The sequence below is a fragment of the Panthera onca genome, chromosome E1 (genome assembly GCF_046562875.1).
Source record: "Panthera onca isolate mPanOnc1 chromosome E1, mPanOnc1 haplotype 2, whole genome shotgun sequence".
In the NCBI taxonomy this organism is placed as follows: domain Eukaryota; kingdom Metazoa; phylum Chordata; class Mammalia; order Carnivora; family Felidae; genus Panthera; species Panthera onca.
The window spans coordinates 2429935-2453637 of NC_138352.1; the positions used below are offsets into that span (position 1 = coordinate 2429935).

Sequence of the window (23703 nt, forward strand, 5' to 3'; positions counted from 1 at the left end):
GATCCCCATGTTAAATCACTGAATCCTTCTATTAATGGCTCTATGGAAGAGGGTTTAGTCCAATTTTAGAGATGAAGAAACTGGTTCAGAGAAGTTAAGCTGCTTACTTCTAAAATGTAATATTTGTATTTTGCCAAAGAATTGCCTTTTTACAGACATTAGGGAAGAAATGCTACATATGTTCCTATCGTTTTGTAAAAGGAAATATATTTTATTATCTTTTTATCTAAATTTTTTTATCTAAAATTTTTTTTATCTAAATGTTTTTTAATTTTTTTTTAACATTTATTTACTTTTGAGACAGAGAGAGACAGAGCATGAACGGGGGAGGGGCAGAGAGAGAGGGAGACACAGAATCGGAGGCAGGCTCCAGGCTCTGAGCCGTCAGCCCAGAGCCCGACGCGGGGCTCGAACTCACGGACCGCGACATTGTGACCTGAGCTGAAGTTGGACGCTCAACCGACTGAGCCACCCAGGCGCCCCTATCTAAGTTTTTTTAAATAGGCTTTACACCCAGCATGGAGCCCAATGCTGCACTTGAACTCACGACTCTGAAGACCTGAGCTGAGATCAAGAGTCAGATGCTCAAGCGACTGAGCCACCCAGGTGGCCCAAGGAAAGACATTGTAATACCCAAGAATGAGGGATGTAATTTATTCTCCTAAAGGAAACTTTAAGTGGAATAAATTTAATTTTGTGAACAACTTTGGATACTATTTTCTTCATTTTGCAAAGGACAGGGGAGAATATACTCATAGAGTCATGTAAGTTTAAAGAACTGGCAACTGGGGTCACTTGCTTAAGAACTTTGGGCAGGAAGGTGGCAAAGCCAGAGCCAGAGGACACTCAGGCCTACCTGACTCCAAAGCCGGTGACCCTTCTCCTCTGCCTGAGGAGATGATCCATCTGTCTTCGTCTTCCTTCTGCCATTCAATAACTATTTATTGAGCATTCATTATGTGCAAAGCACTGTGCTCTTGCCAAGGACACAATGAATCATTTTCCTCCACTTCCCTCTCACCAGGTCTCTTTCCTTTGATTGTTTTGATTAAGACCAAAAACTCAACTCCATTATAGCTCAGTTAACCATTTTCTTTTTTCTTTTCTTTTCTTTTTTTTTTTTAAGTAGGCTTCACGCCCAGAGAGAGCCCAGTGCGGAGCTTGAACTCACGACCCTGAGATCAAGACCTGAGCTGGGGTCAAGAGTTGGATGCTCAACTGACTGAGCCACCCTGGCAACCCCCCATTTTTTTATTATGACAACTTGACCTGTTGGTTGTTGAGGAAAATGATCCAAATGAAAACGCGGTGACACAGAGATACTACAGGGTCTCCTTTTTTAATGCTAACTAAGTAATGATTTTAGAGGCCCTTAGGGCAGGAAGAAATCAAATGATTTTCATCAAGCCATCAAGACTGCCCAATCCAGAGCTCAGAGGAAAATAATCTGAATGAACGTCTTTCTAGTTACGAGGTTCTCCAATAAGTGATCAGATCACAGCCTTTAGGTATCAGCCCCGCCTTCTGTCAACAGCTATTATCATCACTTTAATATTGTATTTCTGGCAACTGCTCTATTACATTGAACTATCACCAGTAGAGCAGTCAAGCTATTTAAAAATACAAGCAAAAGTTAATTATGTAAGGTGAATATCAAGGCATTTCAAATTAACATTCATATTCTTGAACAAATGAGAACATGCAAGTTATTGCATTACATACAGCTATGTAATAGCCTACATTTAAATATTTCTGATTTGAATTATTCCCCTATTTTTTTATTACGTGGTACGATGAGAAAGACACAGGAAGTTCCAATTACTCCACTGTTCTTAAACTGAATATTTAAAAATGATTAAATGACACTTACTGTGTATTCTGGTCCCGGATGTTCATTTGGGCAAGAGGGAAAAGAAAAAAGAGAGACAAAATGATGATTTAGACCATGCTTATATGCAACCACATGGCTTATAAAACCACAGAACTAACAACTACTGGTGAATTATAATTATTAAAAATATGTTAAAGAAACCTTCCAAAAACGGAATTTTCATAAATATCTCCATGTTTGCTCATGAAACTCTTACAGATGATACTTCTGTGGTTGGGCAGATAAGGACTGTAAGACAAGGTTCAATTAGCCTATAGGTTTGTGGCTAATTAAAAACCAGCGAGCTGGCATTATAAAAGCAGAATTAAAGACTAATAATTTCAGTGGAGCATTTCATTAACCACAAAGGAAATCTTTTAAGTGGAAAAACAGCTTTTATAACCAGTAAGAAGAGCCTGTTATGATATTCAAGTAGGGTCTTGAATTTTCGTGTTTGAGGGACAGGAACCAAACCTTCCAAATTTGGGAGCACAGTTTCTAGTTCAGAATCAACACAGAGTTTATTATCATCCCATTCCAAGTAAGAGGGAAAGTGATCTTATAATTATCGTATTATCCAACTGCAGAGGAAGTAGTTGGGGCAGAGAGACCCAATAGAACCTTTGACATAAATTATAGTCAACGTTTTGGGAGAAGCTGTAAAACAAATCAAAGTAAACAAACTTGTTTATTTACAAACCACATCCCCAAATTACTTGGGGACTACTGAGGAAATAGGGAGAAATAGGGATCATGAAAACTCTAGACAAATTACTAAAAAAAAAAAAAACAAAACAAAACAACAACAACAACAACAACAACAAACCTTTCACGTTCCTTCTCCACAAGCTATTTAATAAAATCACTTTAAGAAGCAAGCTGGAATGGTTTAGTTCAATTCCTACCAGCCCCCCCTAGGAAGAGCACTGATCTCAAAGGACGAAGGCAAATGGTGAAGAGACAGATACTACGGGGCTCTCACAGTCCCTGCTTGGATAATAAACCCTGAATCAGTGAAATCTGACTACCGCACTACGTTCTCTTGCTACATGTGACCTGCCGGTTGTAAAACGGACTTACCTGTAATCGTGTAGGGATAATAGTTCCAAGCCTTTTCTGTAACGTAAAATATTTTGGGAACAACAGCTCTAGCCCAGCTGGGCAGTTTGCTAAGAGGAAAAAAAAAAAAAAAAAAGACAATTAGAAAGAGTCTGTCCAGAATCTCACGTGCTCCCACAGCTTTCTGGATAAACTGCCAGAGAAAGTGGAGGCATGCCTAGACAGCCCTTCTCTCCACGGGTCATCTCTTCCCCATCCCTCTGGTTTTCACCATAGTTCACCATTTTCTGTGCATATTCATATGCTCTTTTTTTTTAATGTTTATTTTTTATCTTTGAGAGAGTGAGACCGTGCGCACAAGTGGGGGAGGGGCAGAGAGAAGGGTGACAGAGGATCCAAAGCAGGATCTACACTGACAGCAGAGAGCCCCATGCAGGGCTTGAACGCACGAACCACGGGATCAGGACCTGAGCCAAAGTCGGATGCACAACCGACTGAGCCACCCAGGGGCCCCTTCATATGCTCTTAAAATGTGGGGAGGCAGATGGCAGCCTGGGTGTGGGGACGGGGAACCTCATACGATTGTTAGCCTGTCCTCTTTGACCTGATCTGCAAGGACATGAGGTTTCAGTGCCCAGAAGGTGCGCCGTTGGGAGGGTGTGGCCAGCCTGGCCTTGGTCTCCTAGGAGTCATATGGCGGAAGTGGTCGGACAGGATGTTTAAGACCGAATAGGGAGGGAGACGGAGGCAAATGTCAGAGCCGGGTGTCAGCTCAACAATCCACAAGGGCGATGTTTTAAAAACGAACTAAAACGACAGACAGTAATGATTTTAGAGATATGAAGAAGAACAAAACATAGCCCCTTGGTGACTGGAGTTGGGGGACTTGTGTCCCCTCCAAAGATGTAGCCACGTCCTAACCGCCAGCACCTGTGAACTTAACCTTAGGTGAAAGCTGGCCTTTTGTAGGTAATTAAGGATCTCAAGATGGAATCCCGTTGGATCTAGGCTAGGCCCTCACTCCAGGCACTAGTGTCCTCGTAAGAGAAAGGAGAGGGAGATTTAGAGACAGGTATACACAGAGGGGGAGAAGCCAGGTGAAGACAGAAGCTGGAGACAGGAGGGACGTAGCCATGAGCCATGGACTGCCTCAGACACCAGAAGCTGGAAGAGAGGCACAGAACAGCCTCTCCCGCGGAGCCCCCATGGGCAATCAGCACTGCCCACACCTTGATTTCAGACTTCTGGCCTCCAGAATCGAGACAGGACAAATCTGCGTTGTTTGAAGCCACCCAGTGTGTGGGGATCTGTTAAGGCAGCCACTGGAAATGATACAGTGATGGAGCCTTTCCCTGGAGCAGGAACCCGGGCAGCCATGAGCAGAAAACAAATTCTTAAAACAAAGAAAACCCAGGGGCCCAGGTCTCAAGACCTTTTGTACACCAAAGACTCATTGAGTTTTGTTTAGTTTTATTTGGCTTTGTTTTCCTTCAGGGGCCAACTCTACAGCAGTACAGGCCCAGAGAATTCTGTAAATGCTATTTTTAAATATATAGTACCCTGTATTGCTTAAATATGTCTGCATGATTTTATTCTACCTCCCTGCCCCCGCCCCCAGCACTATACCTGGGGGCTTTGTGTCTTTCCGGATGCTACCATTTTGTTTTAATTTTTTTTAAGTTTATTTATTTTGGAAGGGAAGGGCAGAGAGAGAGAGAGAGAGAGAGAGAGAGAGAGAGAATCCCAAGCAGGCTCTGCACGGTCAGCACAGAGCCCGATGCAGGGCTCAAACTCATGAATCATGAGATCATGACCTGAGCTGAAATTAAGAGTCAGAAGCTCAACAGACTGAGCCCACCAGGCGCCTCCCTGGCCCCCACCCCATTTTGCTCCTTTCCCATCCTGGGGCTTCCAGCTCAAGGGTCTGGGACTCTGGGCCTAGCCGGACATCAGACCCCGAGAGGACACAGACTCTGAGCTCCTGAAGGCCACCATGTTGACGATAACACTACGGGGCAGTTGTGAATTCCAAGAAAACGGGGCCATCAAGCTAACAGAACCCCAAATCCCCACCCTCTCTCGGACATGGAGTTTAAACGACAACCCGAGCCAGAAAAATACTGTGCACCTCGCATGTCTTCTCGAATTGTTTCTCTTATTTCTGACAGTGTCCAGGACCCCCTTTTTTTGTTTTTTTTTAAAGACAAATATGTATTTTCAGTGGCCAGCCGGACCTAACCCAAAGCTCCGGGCGGCTCATCAGGGCCAAATCAAATGGGGGACCCAAAGCTTCCCCAAAGTTGGGGGGGGGGTGTCAGACAGAGGGCCACCACTCTCCGGTGGGCTGGGCGGCGTGGGCAGGAGCATTTTCTGCCCCGCATCGCGATTTTTCTTGCCGCTCTCCCGCAGAACGTCTCACTCCCATAAAATCAGGTCTGCAGTAACTGCTCATTTACCTTACGTTCACACTGCTTGAAAGGAAGGAGCTGCTTCCTGATGGGGGTTTTTATAGCTTTTGCCTTTGATTTATCCTTTCTGTCGCGGAAGCAGCAGGGCAACCAGGGTTGACGTGCAGGGTGGGAAAATTGCGCTGGGCTTGCTTGCAGTTAATGGGCACGAGCACAAGTCCCCCCGGGGCTCCCTCCTTTCTGCCCCAGAGCCCAGGGCGATGCGCGTCAGCAGGTGGTGTAGGAAGACACAGCTTCTACTCACGGGCAGGTGGCTTCCCTGGGCTGTTAATGGACTGGAACAGAATGGACTGGAACAGCACTGTAGAATCTCCCCCAAAGAAAGCTAGGCATTCTCTAGCTCGGACCAAGACCAAGTACCTAGGTCTCCCTACAAGCATCAGAGCCCATTCTCCACTGTCCACACTGGGGGTGGAACCCCTCCCCATACGCATTAGGCTCCTGAGGCATAGCACTCTGGGGCCCCAGCCCCCTCCCTCTATAACTCAGACCCCAGGTCACTTAGAAAGCCTCCCAGAAGAACCACATCCCCATTCGACAACTCTTTCCTGGAAGGAGACTGGCTGAAAAGCACTAGCAATTTTCTACCCACGCCAAGACCTTTCCTATTTGTATGTGGTCAGGACTTCAGCCCCTAGAATCTTTAGCTCAGGTGTTTCATCCACCAACTCATCCAGGATACGAAGCACTGGAAAAAGCTGCCTTTTCCAAAGAGACGCCCTAAAAATACCCCACAACATTCAGCCAAGAGGGCTGATGCCACTTTACAGGATTCTTCAATTAGTCTAGGAAGGAAAACCTCTCACTATAAGCCATTTACCGGGCCGGGGGCAGGAGGCATTGGCAGAAAGTTGCATGATACAATATTCAAATATTTTAATCCCACTAACAGACTTTCTCTCAGCCCCCACTTTCCCCAGAGCACATCATTATTCAAATCATTTTTGTCTGAGGAAGTAAAATTTATTTTTCCCCGTGGCAATGATTTATCAGGGCTGCAAAGGAAAATGGAATTAAATTAGTCCCCACTGCTGCTGTCACTTTCATGATGTATACTGTCACACAGCCTCCAATTCTAAGGAGAAGTCTGTCACTCAAACTCACTCCCAGGTGTCAAACAAGAGTCTCTCTTCTGGAGGGGGCGCCTGGGTGGCTCAGTTGGTTAAGTGTCCAACTCTGGCTCAGGTCATGATCTCACAGTTCGTGGGTTCGAGCCCAGTGTCAGGCTCTGTGCTGACAGCTGGGAGCCTGGAGCCTGTTTCGGATTCTATGTTTCCCTCTCTCTCTGTCCCTCCCCCTCTTGCACTCTGTCTCTTTCTCTCTCTCAAAGATAAATAAACATCAATTAAAAAAAAAAAAATGTAAGAGTCTCTCTTCTGGAATGGTGGCACGGTTTGAATCATGTCCTCTTGATCCACTGGCCGGGACCAGACCTCCCAATGGCCCGTATCACTATGTCAGGCTTCAGAGGCACGGAGGAAAAGGACAGATGGACAGACAAAACCCTGAAGCCTTTACAGAATCGTAAAACATGCTGACGTGGAATGATACTGTTGTCCAAACACCTCTGTCAATGCTCCCCAAAGACTGACTTTTCAAAACGCTTGGCTTTTCACTTTTATGTATTTTTTTCCACTTTTAAACTCTAGTATGAAACACAGAACCTGTCAATGACACACCCAGGTGACCCACCCATCCCAGTCTACATGAGGCTGTCCTGCTTTTAGTTGTACAAGTCCTACATTCCAGAATTCCCCAGTCCTGGGCAAACTGGTATGGTCGTCACCCTAGAGCACTGGTTCTCAATGGGGCGGAGGGGGAATTCTACACCCCGCCCCGGGGCGGGGCGAATTTGACCAAGTCTGGAAACATTTTTGGTTGTCACAAATGAGAGGTTGGGGGAGGGGGGGCAGGGATGCTGCTGGCACCTAGTGGGTAGGGGCCAGGGATGCTGTTCAACACCCTACAATGCGCAATGCTCAGGAAAGCCCCCACAGCAAAGAATTCTCTGGCCCCAAATATTAGTAACAGTGCCGAGACTGGGAAACCGGGCCTTGGACTTCAGTGGATATGGTCACTGAAACCTTCTCACCGGTTCCCTAGGTCTCCCTAAATTACAACTGATCTGATAGGAAGGCCCCAAAACGCAGGCATAACCTGAACTGGTCTCAGCTGAAGCGTGTTTATTTACTTCATCAAGAGCTTCCGGAACTGAAAACCCAAACCATCCCTTCTTTAGAAGCTTCTGGCACTTTACAATCCAGATTATTACCAGACTCGCCCTGATATCTAATCTCTCTTAACAATCTAGGCTCCTTTGGGAATATTTTTTTGGCCCCAGGAGGTACTGAACATCATTAGGCCAGATGTGGTCTAAATGGAGTCTAATTTCATTTTCTCAACGGGGATCAGAGTTATGATGGTCTGCACCAGAATCTTTATTTGAGCTGTTTTACCCACCGACTTACGCGGGATACGCAGCACTAGAATCAACCACCTTTTGGACTTAAAACATTCCCTGCAGAAAGACAGCCCGTCTGGGTTCCCTTTGCTCAGGCGTTTCTCACAGTGTCCCTGAAACCTGTCACTGTCGATGCGGAGATTGTGCTCACATAAGCAAAGCCCACTTAAGGGACTTCTAAAAAGGACGAAGCTACCTTTTAGAACCTCATTTTCCGCTGGTCCAGGAGGGATGTTCTCACCTTTTCTTTCCAACCTGGCATTTGACAATTATTTGATAAGAATCGTCGGTACCCAGTTCCGCGTATGCTGATCTCCGATTAATGACTGTTCTGGCCGGTCTTTGAATTCTGCTCGTAATTTCACTTACACGCCACCACCGCTCTCCCTACTTAAAAGAGTAGTTTGGGGGCACCTGAGTGGCTCAGTTGGTTAAGCGGCCGACTTTGGCTCAGGGCACGAGTTCGCGGTTCGTAGGTTCGAGCCCCGTGTCGGATTCTGCGCTGACAGCTCAGAGCCTGGAGCCTGCTTTGGATTCTATGTTTCCCTGTGTTTGGATTCTGTCTCTCTCTCTCTCTCTCTCTCTCTCTCTCTCTCAAAAATGAGTAAGCATTAAAAAAAAATGTTTTTTAAGAGCGGTCTGCATTGGGATTCTGGGAAAAAAGGTCTGCCAGTGTGTCAGTTCTTGGAAGGCTGTGCTCGGACAGCGTTACGGTAACACGGCTAGCACACTGGGAAGCACTCAAGGGAGAGGGCCACGTGATGTCAGTGGCATTGGTCAGGAGTGAGGCAGAACCGAGGTGGCACGGGTTTGACTGGATGGACGTCCTAGTTCTTTTCAGATCCAGCCAGGCCAACATTCTGTTCCTGTGAGTTCCCATGGGAGAAGGTGAATGAGGAGCAGAAGGGAGAGATCCTGGCAACGTGAGAATGCACCATGTTCTTAAGGACAAAGACGGAACGGAGAAGACTTGCATGGACTGAAAGGCACGCTGGCAGGAAGTCGCTTACATGTTCTACTTCTCCAGGATACAAAATACAGTAGGTTAATCAATCTCATTTATTGAATATTATATTCAATGTTTACACACCGACTATATATTTCCGTAGAATATGTAAGATGGAATATTCTAAAATACTTGACGTTCAGGGGCGCCTGGGTGGCTCAGTCGGTGGGGCGTCCGACTTTGGCTGGGGTCATGATCTCACGATCCGTGGGTTCTGGCCCCGCAGCGGGCTCTGGGCTGACAGCTCAGAGCCCGGAGCCTGCTTCGGATTCTGTGTCTCCCTCTCTCTCTCTCTGCCCCTCCCCCACTCACGCTCTTGTCTCTCTCTCTCTCTCTCTCAAAAGTAAACAAACACTTAACAATTTTTTAAAATAAATAAACACTAAAAAATGAAATATCTGATGTTCCCATACGTTATGGCCACTGCGCACTGTCACTCCCACCTAGAAGGTAAGATCCCCCAGGACAGGGATCCTCGTTCTGCCCCTGCTGCATGCCCAGCACCTAGGACAGTGCCTGGCACACAGCAGGCACCAACAGCTATCTCCTGAATGAGTAACGGTTGACTCCGAACATTCAATACTGATCATAAAGAGTCTTTCAACATGGCAAGGAAATAAGCCCGCAGGTCAGAATCTTTGACCCCGACAATCTCTCTCTGACCTGTTGCCTGGGCAGCGGGCTCTCCCCAGGCCACACAAGCTCTGGGCACTGAGCTCTTACTCTGGGCAAGCTCTAAGAGATGAGACCGATCTGCTTGGCAGATCTGGCAGACGTGGGAGAAGAGAAAGGCAACATGAGAGAAAGAGCCAAGCCCTGGCAACCAAGCTGGACCAACGAGCTGGTAGGCAAAGTGACCGGCGGGCGGCTTTGCTCGCCCAAACAGGACTCGTAGCTTGGGGAAGTTGGGCCCTCTCTTACCCAGCGACACACAGAGGCCGGGAGAGTGACCCTGGAAGGCCAGAGCCATGGAACAGGAGAAAGGTGGTCCTGGTCATTAGATCGATTCAGGCATTGGGCGGAATCACCGTTATAAGCTGGCAACCCTCCCTGACGGGCAGCTGCCAGCACAGCCTAATTAATCCAGCAGCCGTGGTGGGGAAGAACATGACACTTCATGACTGAAAAACAAGCCTAAAAATAGGCTCCCTCTTTTCTCCCATGCCCCCCACCCCCATCCCTGAATCCCTCCCCTCCTGGGCTGCATGGGAAGGGACGGGAGAGATGCTGCAGATGAAAAGAAAATGAAAAGGGACCAGAGAAAAGACCCACCCGCATCTGATTCTGGGAGACAGGTTTTATTTAGAATCACTATTGGAGAGACTGATGAGTATCTCGCCTCCTTTCCCTGGATGCCAGTTGAAACGGGGATTTTTTTGAAGCCAAGCCAAGAAATACCACTTATTTGGTTAACTGAACTGGATCGGAGGCCCAAGGACAATCACCAAATGTACTAACGTAGGAGAAGTAATGTAATGTTCTGAGCGCATGAGGCAACCGCCGAGACGAACGGTGCACCCAGCGGTGCCTCAGACGCCGTAGGGAGGGGCCCGAGGAATCCCCTCCCTGGGAGAGGAGATACAAGCCAATAAAAGGACGGATGGCATTTTCGAAAGACATTAGACTCCATTTAAAAATGGGCAAAGGACAACAACAGCCATTTCTCCAATAAATGGCCAATGAGCACAAGAAGAGATTCTCAACGGTCATTAGTCATGAGGGAAATGCCAATCGAAACCAAGATGAGATACCATTTCACACCCACGAGGATGGCTAGAATCAAAAAGACAGACAATGGCAAGTGGCAGTGATTACGTGGAGAAGTTGGCATCCTCACACATTTGCTGGAGGGAATGTAAAATGCAGCCACTTTGGAAACCAGCCTGGAAGTCCCTCTCCCCACTCACTGGCAGCCCGAGCCTGGATCGGAAACTCAGTGGGATGCTTGTGTTGGGATTTTGGAATAAGTGATAGCAAGAAAGAAAAAAAAGGGACAATTTGGACCCATCCATGGCAGTCGTGGTGGTGCCGGCAGAATGGAGTCTGTCTGCTGCCCTTGGCCCCTCGCAGGTGCCCAGGCAGCTGCCCGTTCTCAAGCCTGCAGGCAATTCTGTGGGCCACTGACATCCTTCCACGAAATGTCCTTTCTGCTCAGGTCAGACTCAGAGAGAAGGCTCTGACTACCCAGGCTCTGAGCAACTCCAGTAAGAACAGATTGATAAACCTATCTCTAAATGTGATTTGCCTTCCCATATGACATAAGGAGGGGCGCCTGAGTGGCTCAGTCGGTTGAGCGTTCGACTTCGGCTCAGGTCACGATTTTTGTGAGTTCAAGCTTCACGTCGGGCCTTGTGCTGACAGCTCAGAGCCTGGAGCCTGCTTCGGATCCTGGGTCTCCTTCTCTCTCTGCCCCTCCCCCACTTGGGCTCTGTCTCTCCCTGTCTCTCAAAAATAAATACACGTAAAAAAAAAAAAAAAATTTAGGTTGATGTAAGGGAGAAAATTCACTCACTTTGCCAGCTCATGAATGCAGGTTCACGGGACACAGATGTTCCTGCGTGTAAATTATTAAGTGGGCACGGTGACGTCTCAGCTAATGCCAGTCCAGCTCTCAGAACCCACTTCCCTGCGGCTGGCAAAGGGGTCTCCAAGATGCCACCCACAGCAGTGTAAGAATTATTTGGAGCTGAAGATATTTGAGAATCAACAGTTGCAGGAAGATGCTTTCACTGAACTGCCCTTATCAGCATAAAAGCGGAGCCTCTCGAAAGAATTCAGCTGTCATAAATCCCCTCCCCAGGAAGTTCACAACCAGGGAAGACTGACTCCTATCACCAGAGATGAGAAGTTATCATCGAGATAAGAAACTGGCTAATAAACAGCCGCTGTCACAAAACTATCATATCTCCTATCCATCCTCCTCAAGTCCCGTTTTTCACGAAAGCCATTTGTTTCTTCCAGAAGTGCCTTTCCCTCTCACCCTGCTCGCCCCCTAGTAAAATGGCATATAAGCCCCAAACTCTAACTGACTGTTTTTTGGGGGGACTCCCATGTACATCCATGAATAAAACAAATGTCTTTTCTCCCACGAATCCGTCAGTTTTAGTTTAATTTGCAGGCCCCCGCTCACAGAACCTAAGTGGGCTGAGCAAAAGATTTTCCTCCCTGACACCATTCCCAAGATGGACGGATAGACTCGCAAATGCTAAACACCGTCAGCCCAGATCTTGTTTTGATCAGAAGGCAAAGGCCACGTGTTACTTACTAAGCGATCCTAATAGAGGAACAATTCACTATACGTTTAAAGTTCCAATAAGTACCTATTTAATGAATTTCAATTAGGAAGCAGCCTTGCCAAGACAGCAGTCCCATGACCTGTGCGTGCAGGACATGATTAACTCAAGGTGGCTCCAATGTGTAACAAAGTAACAGATCTGGTGTTCTTTTATGATTACAGAGATCCATATTCTTATTTTCTAGTATGTCGCATAGACATTTTTTCTTTTTCTCTTACTAAACCATCATCTCCCTGGTCCTAAGAGATGTGCCACACTCTTCCAAATATACCAAGAGTCTTTTATGTTATAAAATGATGGACCTAGTTCAGACTCGTGCAAAGGGAACACAAAGTACTTTTCTCCAATGTCTCATTGGTTACTCATTTACGAATGCTGGAGGTGAGTCAGGATAATGTCTGCCACTTACTTTGAGCATAGAAAATTAAGGTTGAAAAGGATCTGAAAGGGTGCCCAGTTTAACCACCTATTTGATGTTCAAATCTGCTCAAGGACAGTCCGGTAGGTGGGAGCCCCGCTCATGTTCAGGCATCCCCAGCAAAAGCATAACGGACTCTTAAGGCGCCCTTCTGGGTTCTCACACACGCACTTAGATTCCTTCCTTAAACTGAGCCTAGACCTTTCTCCTGGCATTCTTACCCGTTGGTCTTGGTCCAGTTGGTCCCCTGGAGGTCTTATCGAATATGCATGTCTAATTCTTTTCCCACCTGCCTACACCATTACACACCCTGAGTCTGGCCTTTCCAGGTTAAATGCCCTTGGTTTTTTCAGTCATTCTTCACATCATTGGTGGTTCTCTGATCTTAACATTCATATTAACAATTTTGGAAAAATTGAATAAGTAGAAGGGACTTGCCCCACTAGATACCAAACCTCTATATTATAAGGCTATAACAACTAGGAATTTTAGAATTATATTTTCAAACTCTATTTTAGAAACAACCCTGTTGGCATCTTAATTAGATTTGTATTAAATTTATAATTTGGGAATTGATGGCAACTTTATAATACGGCATTTCCTATCCATGAACATTACCACTTGTCTAGGGTGTTATTTTGGGTGCTTTCGGTTTTGTTTTGTTTTGTTTTTGTAAGCTTTATACCCAGTGTGGGGCTTGAACTCATGACCCCTGACAAGAGTCACATGGTCCACTGACTGAGCCAGCCAGGTGTCCCTGTCTAGGGTTTTTAAAAATGTCCTCCACTGGGATGTGTGGCTGGCTCAGTCAGTGGAGCATGTGACACTTGGTCACAGGATTGTGACTTCAAGCCACAGGTGGGGGCATGGAGCCTACTTTAAAAAGATAAAAATGTCCTCCACTACTGTTTTGTTTTGTTTTGTTTTTCCCTCCAAAAAGATGTTGTATATCTTGTAGATTGATTACCGGGTACCTTTAAATTTCTTTGCCTATCCTTTTTCTATTATGATGGATTTTTTTTTTTTTCCAGAGAGAGAGAGAGAGAAAGAGATAGAGAGAGTGCAGGGGAGAGGGGAGAGGGGGAGAGAGAGAGAGAAAATCCCAAGCAGGCTCCATCCATGCTCAGTGCCAAGCCCGACGTGGGGCTCGATCCCATGACCCTGGGATCATGACCTGAGGCGAAATCAAGAGTTGGAGGCTCAACAGATTGAGCTACCCAGGCACCCCTCTAATGGAATTTTGTCAAAGTTACATTTTCCACTTATTGTTCCTGCTGTATAATAACGCTGATTTTGTACATGGATTTTATCCCCAGCAATCTTGCTGAATTCCCATATTGGTGTTAACAACATGAGAGTCTGGTCGAGTCATGATTTATTATTATCATTATTATTATTCTTCTTCTCCGAGGTATTTGATCTGCTAATGTTTTATATGGGCTTTTCACGTCTGTGTTCTTAACAGAGGTTGGTCTATCAGTTTCCTTCTTGCACTACTGTTCAGTTTTATTGTCAAGGTCCGGGTGGTAGACACTGTCAGTTACCTTCCCAGAAGTCTCCTCTCATTTCCTCCCTTTCTTAGAGCAAGATTATGCCTCTTGGACGTCTTTCTCTCTCTCTCTCTGTTTTTAAGATTTTTGTTTTTAAGTAATCTCTCTACGCCCAACGGAGTGCGGTATCGAGGTCACAACCCAGAGATCAAGAGTCACATGCTCTACCCTGAGCCAGCTGGGTGCCAGACTCTTCATCAGGGAGGAAAATCTTACATCTGGTTGGCCAGAACTAGGTCACATGGCCATCCCTAACTGCAAAGGTGGCCGAGAAAGGGAGTATGGACATTTTTATCCCATGAATTATTTAAAAATTTTTACATTTCTGAATGATGAGGAAGTTGACTTGTTGTCAATTTCTTATTGTAGGGCTTTGTAACCAGCAAACAGGATCTACATGATACTGATATTCTGGTAGTTGTTGACACTGATTTCTTGCCTAGTGTGTCGTCAGTTTTTTTGTACATTTTCATGTGTTTATGAAAAGCAGGTTGGTGGGGCACCGGGGTGGCTCGGTTGAGCGTCCAACTTCGGCTGAGGTCACGATCTCATGGTTCATGAGTTCGAGCCCCACATTGGGCTCTACACTGACCGTGTAGAACTTGCTTGGGATTCTCTATCCCCCCTCTCTCTCTGCCTCTCTCTCTCACTCAAAAATAAATAAACGTTAAAAAAAAAAAAAAAAGAAGAAGAAGTAGAAAGAGAAAAAGCATGTTGGTACTAGGGTCTATTAATGTCCACTACATCAAAGTTCTAATTCTGCTGTTTACATCTGCTCTATGTGTGCTAGATTAATTTGGCTATTTGCTCTATCCATTTATTCAACAGGTATATTAAAATCTCCAGTTATAACTTCAGGCTACCTGTGTTTTTGTCAGTGTGGTCCTATGTTTGTTGAGTTGGTTCAGGTGTGGGATTTAACTTACAAACCTTCAGTGTGACCACTGATATATTTTGCTTTATCTTACCATCAAAATTTATGTTTTTTTTAAAGTTTATTTCTTTATTTTGAGAGAGAGAGAAAGAGAGAGAGAGTGAGCCGGAGTGAGCACAGAGGAGGGGCAGAGAGAGGGAAAGAGAGAATCCTAAGCAGGCTGCACGATGTCAGTGAAAAGCCCAATGAGGGGCTCGATGCCGTGAACCGTGAGCAAATATCAACAGTCCAATGCTTAACCAGTTGAGCCACCCGGGAACCCCCCAAATTTACATTTTCTGTTTACCATGACTTTTGTAGGCTTGTCTCTGTTCTTACTCTGTTTTCTGTCTGATGGATCACATTTTCTCTTGGGAGTTTTGTAGTGTTTTACCATTTCTTTAGAGGTCATCTTTACATTTTTGAATATGCACACATGCCTTAACAGTTTTTAAATCAATCAACATTTGTCTCCTCCTCTTAAACAATATTAGCAACTGACAGTGTTTTTTTTATGATAATTACTACCCTCTCATCTTCTATCATTGTCCATTATTTAAATTCCAAGAGTATAGGCCCATTAGCAGGATTTTTAAAACATCCTATGCTGATTCAGACTCAGTGAGATGTTTACCAATTTCTCGGCTTATTACTTTTGGATCCTCCGCTCCTCCTTCTTGGGCTCAATTTCCTTCTACTTCTAATAAAACCTTTAGTAGTTCTGTCCATGTGTGCCTCTGAGTGATAACCTCTCTGAGTACTCGATCGTCAGGAACAATTTTTGTGCACGACTCTCAGCTCCAAGTCCCCGTTTGTAGGGGCCCAAACCCACATTTCCTGTCTCCTTATGGGCACGACATTCCCTGTATGTCAGTTCTGACATATCCCAGCGTCTGGAGCCGTATCGCATCAGCTTTCCACTCTGGTTTGCGTTTCCTCTTTATTTCTCGTACCTGAGGATTTCCCTTTCTTTGTTTTGAGCCAGCTTTATATTGTTATATTTCATCCTGTGTTTGCCACAGGAGGTGCGGGGCGGAGGGTCCACATTCATCTCTTTAGTTTCTATTACTGGAAGTCCAGATATTCTATTTATAACAAATTTCCCTCTTACTAATGTTTATTATTCTCCTTTAAAATAAACATCATATATTCTGATAGAGAAAACAGCCATGACAGAGACAGCTGGACAGTTCTTGCTCTGTTTCAGGAAAAGATCGAGGTTTATTTTTTTTTAAGTTTTTGTTTATTTATTTTGAGAGAGACAGACAGAGAGAGACAGAGAGAGAGAGAGTGGAGGTGGGCCAGAGAGAGAGGAAGAGAGAATCCAGCGCTATGGGGGAAGGGGACAGAGAGAGAGGGAGAGAGAATCCAGTGCTATTAGAGAGAGAGAGAAAGAGAGAGAGAGGAGGAAGGGCAGAGAGACAGGGAGAGAGAATCCAATGCTATTAGCGAGGAGGCTAATGTAGTGAGGGCTCGATACCACAAACTTTGAGATCAGACCCTGAGCTGTAATCGAGAGTTGGATGCTCTGGCACAAGAACAGACGCTCAGGGGCACCTGGGTGGCCGAGTCGGTTAAGCGTCCGACTTCAACTCAGGTCATGATCTCGTGGTTCACGAGTTCCAGCCCCACACTGGGCTCTGTGCTGACAGCTTGGAGCCTGGAGCCTGCTTCGGATTCTGTGTCTCTCTTTCTCTGCCCCTCCTCAGCTCACTCTCTATCTCTGTCTCTCTATCTCTGTCTCTCAAAAATATATAAACATTAAAAAAATTAAAAAAAAAAAAAGAAGAACAGACACTCAGATCAATGGGACAGAATAGAGAACCCAGAAATGGACCCACAAACGTATGGCCAACTGATCTCTGACAAAGCAGGAAAGAATATCCAATGGAATAAAGACAGTCTCTTCAGCAAGTGGTTCTGGGAAAACTGGACAGCGACATGCAGAAGAATGAACCTGGACCGCTTTCTTACACCAGACACAAAAATAAACTCAAAATGGATGATGAAAGACCTAAATGTAAGACAGGAAGCCATCAGAATCCTTGAGGAGAAAGCAGGCAAAAACCTCTTTGATCTTGGCCGCAGCAACTTCTTACTCAACACGTCTCTGGAGGCAAGGGAAACAAAGCAAAAATGAACTACTGGGACCTCATCAAAATAAAAAGCTTCTGCACAGCAAAGGAAACAATCTGCAAAACTAAAAGACAGAATGGGAGAAGACATTTGCAAACGACATACCAGATAAAGAGTTAGTATCTAAAATCTGTAAAGAATTTACCAAACTCAACACCCAAGAAACAAATAATCCAGTGAAGAAATGAGCAAAAGACACGCATAGACACTTCTCCAAAGGAGACATCCAGATGGCCAACCGCCACATGAAAAAATGCTCAACATCAATCATCATCAGGGAGATACAAATCAAAGCCACACTGAGATACCACCTCACACCTGTCAGAATGGCTAACATTAACAACTTGTGCAACAACAGATGTTGGCGAGGATGCGGGGAAAGAGGATCTCTCTTGCACTGCTGGTGGGAATGCAGACTGGTGCAGCCACTCTGGAAAACAGTATGGAGGTTCCTCAAAAAACTAAAAATAGAACGACCCTATGACCCAGCAATTACACTATTAGGTCTTTATCCACGGGATACAGGTGTGCTGTTTCAAAGGGACACATGCACCCCATGTTTATAGCAGCACTATCGAAAATAGCCAAAGTATGGAAAGAGCCCAAATGTCCATCGATGGATGAATGGATAAAGAAGATGAGGTGTACATATACAATGGAGTATTACTCGGGGATCAAAAAGAATGAAATCTTGCCATTTGCAACTACGTGGATGGAACTGGAGGATATTATGCTAAGCGAAATTAATCAGTCAGAGAAAGACAAATATCATATGACTTCACTCCTATGAGGAATTTAAGAGACAAAACAGATGAACATAAGGGAGGGGAAACAAAAATAATATAAAAACAAGGAGGAGGACAAAACATAAGAGACTCTTAAATATGGAGAACAAACAGAGGGTTACTGGAGGGGTTGGGGGGGGGGGGATGGGCTAAATGGGTAAGGGGTATTAAGGAATCTACTCCTGAAATCATTGTTGCGCTATATGCTAAGTAATTTGGATGTGAATTAAAAAAAAAAGAAAATTAAAAAAGAAAAAAAAGAGTTGGATGCTCAACCTGCTGAGCCAACCCAGACACCCCAGATATGAAGTTTTCTAATTTTTTTTTTTTAATTTGGTATGTAGGGAACATTTCCTAAGCAATAATTTAGGAAAAGGCAATTGTCTGCCAAGGAATGGAATTTTCCATAGGTCTGTATCTATTTTCTTACATCACGCTCACTCCTCTTTGCTCTACACAGGTGATTCCTGCTCAGTATTAGATTTTCACCCTCCACACTAAGAATGCCAAAGCAGCACATTGAGAAACCGGTCTCTGTAAGGAAGTCATCCCCAGGCCAGTCCCAGGGCTCAGCTACTCTTGCAAATCGGCAGCTGGCTGGAGGCTGAACTGGTTCCAAATCCTGCGAATTCACAGCTCCTAATAGATGAATAAGATCAATCTCATTTGCATTTCATCGTGACTCGGGAATTCCCTGATACTGCATCCCTGGGTAGATTAAAACATGTCAGTTTAATCAGCCCATGGCCTTCACTGTCAGGATATCGGCCTGAGAGATTTCCATACACCGTAGTGACAGGACCCAAATGCACCCATCGAGAAGGAATAGTCCACTTGAGCTTGCTGGAAGGTGGAGGCCATGTGGGCATGGCAGAGTCCCAGTGTGGCTCCTCTCAGAAATGTCTCATGGTCAAGGCACAAAGAATGGATAAATATTCACGAGTATCAGTGAATAAACTGGGGCGCTGTCCAGTTATTACGTTGGAAATGCTTTCTGAATAATCACATCGGGGCCAACAGGAGGAGCCGTAGGTGGGGGTAAAGAGTATGCACAGAAATGGTAGCAAAGACCAAACCAGTCATCCACTGGTTCACTGGAGCAGACAGTTAATTCCAATAAAATATATTTCCAGTGAGTATACAAATGTCCTGACCTGGAAGAGAAAAAAATGGAAGAAAACGGGCTGGAAATGGGTACTGGGTGGGGAGAAGATCAGACGAGCCCCGATAATCAACTATGCCATTAATGGTAAGAAAACAGCAAGAGATTAAAGAATACGCTTTGCAAAGCAGAAACGGCTGTCCCGATGAGGGCTGGGTTATGATCCTTGCTTATTTACCCTTCCAAAGAAGCAACGACAAGCGTTCATTGTCAGTTCCCTTTGTGAACACCCGCGTGGTCACCTGGCAGGAACGAGAACGCTTACCAAGTCAAGACCCCAATGGCACACTGCGTCTTTGACACGTCTCTACAACCCTCAGGCTTTACAACCCTCAGGCAAAGCTGTCTCTTTCCCGCTGCTAACACCAAACCAGGGGTAGAAGACAAAGCTCTGTAATCCCTTAGACCAAATTTCATCTTAACATGTCATCCAGAGGGTGGGAAATGGAAGAGGAAAGCCCCTCCTCATGAAAATGCAGTTGGGGACTCTCTTGCCGAAGGCAGGGGACTCTGTTTTGGGGAAGCTACGAGACTGGTGGATGGAGCGGGCAAAGGTAGTGACTTTTCAGGTCACCTTTTTATCCCACACGCCGCCCCCAGCTCGGCCGTGGGGTGGCGTGGGAGAGCCTGCAGGTGGATGGCCGGCTGCCGTGACTTACCTGTTGAGATACACCCGCTTCTCGGTGAACTGCCCGTTGCCGTGGTGAGGATCCTCAAAGGGCTCATTCTGGACGACCTCCACCCCTTCTCCTCGGTCGCTCTGTTCGTGGCTGTGCTTGCTGATCATGTACAGCTGTCCGATTTTGTACTACAAAACACACAGTGAGAGAAAGGTCAGCCCCGCCGCTTGCCTTCGAAAACATCCCCCTCCCCCCCAACTTCCACGGCGTGGCAAGCAACTATGGTCAACACTTTCTGCCAGAAAAGAAGGCAGACACATGGGCCTGGTGTTGTTTTTCCTCCGGAGCGGGGAGGAGAACCAGTTGTGAGTAGAGTGTAGATACGGCGTGTTCCTGTGAATGTTCTACATCACCCTGGTGATGCTTGCCGGGGTGGCTGGCAGACTAAGCAGTGGGGAGGGGGGTGGGGGGGAGGTACGGAGCATCAGCCCTACAGGGTTAAATGGTGCTAAAGTCCGATTTTGTTTGGCAACAAACAGGCCAGGACGTGTTATTTCTGTCCCTTCTCTGCCCAATTAACTGCATTGCCGGGCAGAAGTGGACTAGATGTCACCTATCTCTTCCGTCATCTGTCTCAAACTCTCCTGGAGTTCTCTGTCCCCTAGATCTGCAGTTCTCAAGAGTGGCTGGACATGAGAATCACCTCGAAGCTTTAGCAAACTCCAGATGACGGAGCCCCACCAAGAATGGAACCTGTATTCTACGGACTGATCCGCAAAGAGGCGAATCTACAGAGTCTTTAACTCTTTCTTATCCAATTGCACCCACAGTGTGGAGCCTTCCAGCCTGAGGTTCCCAGAAGCCACGTGTACTTACAGGAAAATGATAATAAGGAGCAACATACAATGGGAACATTCTCTGCCCTGTCTGCATTTTACAATTGTTCCACTCTCCTTCCTGCCTCTCTGAAAACCCCAGGGCCAACAGGCATTTCTTCCCCCTGTGTACTTTCCACATGGCAAAACTAATTTGATGGAGAAGAGAGAGAGAGAGAGAGAGAGAGAGAGAGAGAGAGAGAGGAGGGGGTCAAATGCCTTTTGCAAAAAGGATGTCTGCTCAGAGCCAGGAGACAGGATGCTGTGGTCCTTCGGGCAGATTTGGTGTGAAAACAACACACACTGTGTCACTATCATCAAGGCCCCTGGGATGGGGAAAAGGGGCTTGGGTCTGTAGCAAAATAATGGTGGGTTGTTCTGGGTTGTTCCCCAAAGAGCCCAGGCCGGCAGGGCTGTAGGTCTCCTATCTGTGTGCCTAAGAGAGAGAAACAGATTTTAAATTAAGGGAGCAGATGAATCGGACAAATCAACAGTGCGGTCAATTCTAAGGCTGAGAAGACACACACCTCCGAAGGTCCCTCTTTCGCTGTGAGGCAGGTGCAGGGAGGGGAGTGTGAAGACGAGCTGAAAGCCTCTGGTCTGAGACCAGCCCTGGGGGCCAGGCCAGTAACCATGACAATGGGAACGGCAGGCTGGGTCTCCTCAAAGGGCAGTGCCACGATTCTGTGCCATACGCCTCCCCAGGATGATCCGCACTTAAAATGCTTTTCACATGAGCGTGTATGTGCGTACATGCGTGCACGTGCTGTGCACACCCGGGGGGGAAGAGGGGGTGCTGAGGAGAAACACAGGAAGGGGAGAGAGAAACATCAAAGATAAAATCAATCTTTGAGTTTATTTTCAATCAGAAGTTTGACCTGGCTTCCCCTTAGTAACTCTGGCTCTTACTTTTGCTCATAAAGACTAACTACGGCTCTTTCAAGAAGGAAGACGGTAAAGGGGCGCCTGGGTGGCTCAGTCGGGTAAGCGTCCAACTTGGGCTCGCGGTTGGTGGGTTCGAGCCGCGTGCCAGGTTCTGCGCTGGCCGTGCGGAGCCTGCCTGGGATTCTCTCGCTTTCTCTCGGTCCCTCCCCAGCTTGTGCTCTCTCTCTCACACAATAAATAAATAAACTTTTTAAAGTAAAAACAAAAACCAAAGGCCACCAAGGGCTTTAGTTGGGGGTGGGGGAGGGGTCTGGCAGAAGGCGCATGTCTTCAGGAGCTCCAGCCCACTCACATGTGAAGAATGCATGGCATTAAGGACAATGCCTGACACAGAAGAGCCGTCCCTGGTTCAAGCGCTTCTGCTCTGTGGAGACGGGAACGGGCCGAGGCGGCCGGCAGCTGATTCACCAGTGGCCAGAGAAGGGCCCGTCTGCTCAGCCTCATTGATCATTCCAGCGGCTCCGGAACGAGCCACTGCGGGGCAGACACCAGCCTTAGCTCACTAAGATAACGTCAGTCTGGGGGCGACCGACAGACGCTGGATGCAGTAGGTGACATTACTGGGGGTGGCGGGACACTCAAGGCCAGACGCGGAGATGGCCAAGGGTTCGGCGGCTGTCACTCCTTTCCCTCCCAAGCAAATCAGGCCTGCTCTGCTGGTTGTGACCGTCTGAGCTGGGCCATCCAGAAGCACAGGTTTTGCCGTTGTTTTTAAAGCCACAAATTAACTCGCAGACACATGCACCGAGCAGTTTCTCAGTGACGCGGTAGAGGGTAGGACAGATGGTCCCTGAACCATCGATCTCAAAGTCGGCAGACATGTTCCTCAAAATGTTGGATCCCAGGCCATTCCGGTGCTTTGACATCCAGACCCTTGGGGAAGAGGCAGTTGGGGACCGGGCTCGGATGCACACTGAATGCTGAGAGCCACTGGGGCAAATTCGGCGAAGGCATTCACAGCACTTATGGGGTACCTGATGGTACTGAAGCCAAAATGTTCCATCTTTAGGGGACCCGTCTTTTCTTTCGTCCTGAATACCATTTTTTTTGCAAGGCTCCATCCCTAGTTTAGTGAAAATACCACCTTCCTCATCACTGTCTCCAAACAAACTTTGTCAAATGAAGGCTGCAAATCCAAAGATTCAGAAGGACTCTTAAGACTTTTGAAGCCAGTGAACTGATAACAGATCCGATCACTTCATGCTCACGATGACTTCCAAATTAGGAAACTGAGTCTCGAGAGAGGGGTGACTTTCTCCGGGGCCACGTGGCTTCTAGGTGGCAGAGCTGGGACGTGACCACAGGTCTACTGTTTCTTCTTTACCCACCTTCAGCCTCTGTTTCTCTGACAGGTGAATTGCTTTAACACACCTGGGCCTCACCATGATTTTGGAAGAAGTGATGGATGAGTTCCATCGCTTCTGAACTTTGCTATTTCAGAAGCCGAATAACCAAAGCCTGATACCATGTGAAAGACCCAGGTTGTTTAAACTGTGCTCACATACGGACTTGTGGAGGAAGTAAGCTCCAACTTCGTAAGATCTATTGTTCTAACTCCAGAGTCTGGGTAATCATCATTACAGGCAATCACGATTCCAGACAGCTCTGTGCTGCAGGGCTGAGCCTCCGTGTGAGCCGTGATCGGAACAGCTACCCCAAATAATGATCTCTATTGTCAAAAAAAAACCAAAAAAATCATGGGGATTCAGATCCTTCTCACTTGCACACAGTGCCACAAGTTTGATAGAGCTGCACAGTTTAAGAAAAGGCACAAACGTGGGGCGCCTGGGTGGCTCGGTCGGTTGAGCGTCCGACTTCGGCTCAGGTCACGATCTCACGGTCCGTGGGTTCGAGCCCCGCGTCGGGCTCTGGGCTGACCGCTCAGAGCCTGGAGCCTGTTTCCGATTCTGTGTCTCCCTCTCTCTCTGCCCCTCCCCTGTTCACGCTCTGTCTCTCTCTGTCTCAAAAATAAATAAATGTTAAAAAAAAATTAAAAAAAAATTAAAAAGAAAAAAAAAAAAAAGAAAAGGCACAAACGTGTCTGGGGAAGCCAAGGGTTTTTCTCAGTCTGTCCTACTGCAAACTCTCCGACTGGGCACAGTCAAGTGACTCAATATAGTTCGACCTCAAATCTCGACT

General features: G+C 46.4%; 1 protein-coding gene across 12 annotated transcripts in view; it reads right to left on the bottom strand.

The window, feature by feature from the left end:
- Positions 1 to 23703, bottom strand: part of PITPNC1 (phosphatidylinositol transfer protein cytoplasmic 1) — a 268141-nt gene that overhangs the window by 112280 nt on the left and 132158 nt on the right. For 10 of the 12 annotated variants that reach the window (XM_078438266.2, XM_078438270.2, XM_078438269.2 and 7 more), the window contains 2 exons: positions 19784 to 19932; positions 2943 to 3039 (listed from right to left, as the gene is read on the bottom strand). In XM_078438266.2, coding sequence (XP_078294392.1) covers positions 2943 to 3039; positions 19784 to 19932 — 246 coding nt within the window. Of the gene's footprint in view, positions 1 to 2942; positions 3040 to 19783; positions 19933 to 21146; positions 21378 to 23703 lie in introns of those variants that run through there. The other 2 variants (XM_078438262.2, XM_078438268.2) reach the window with 2 other exon arrangements.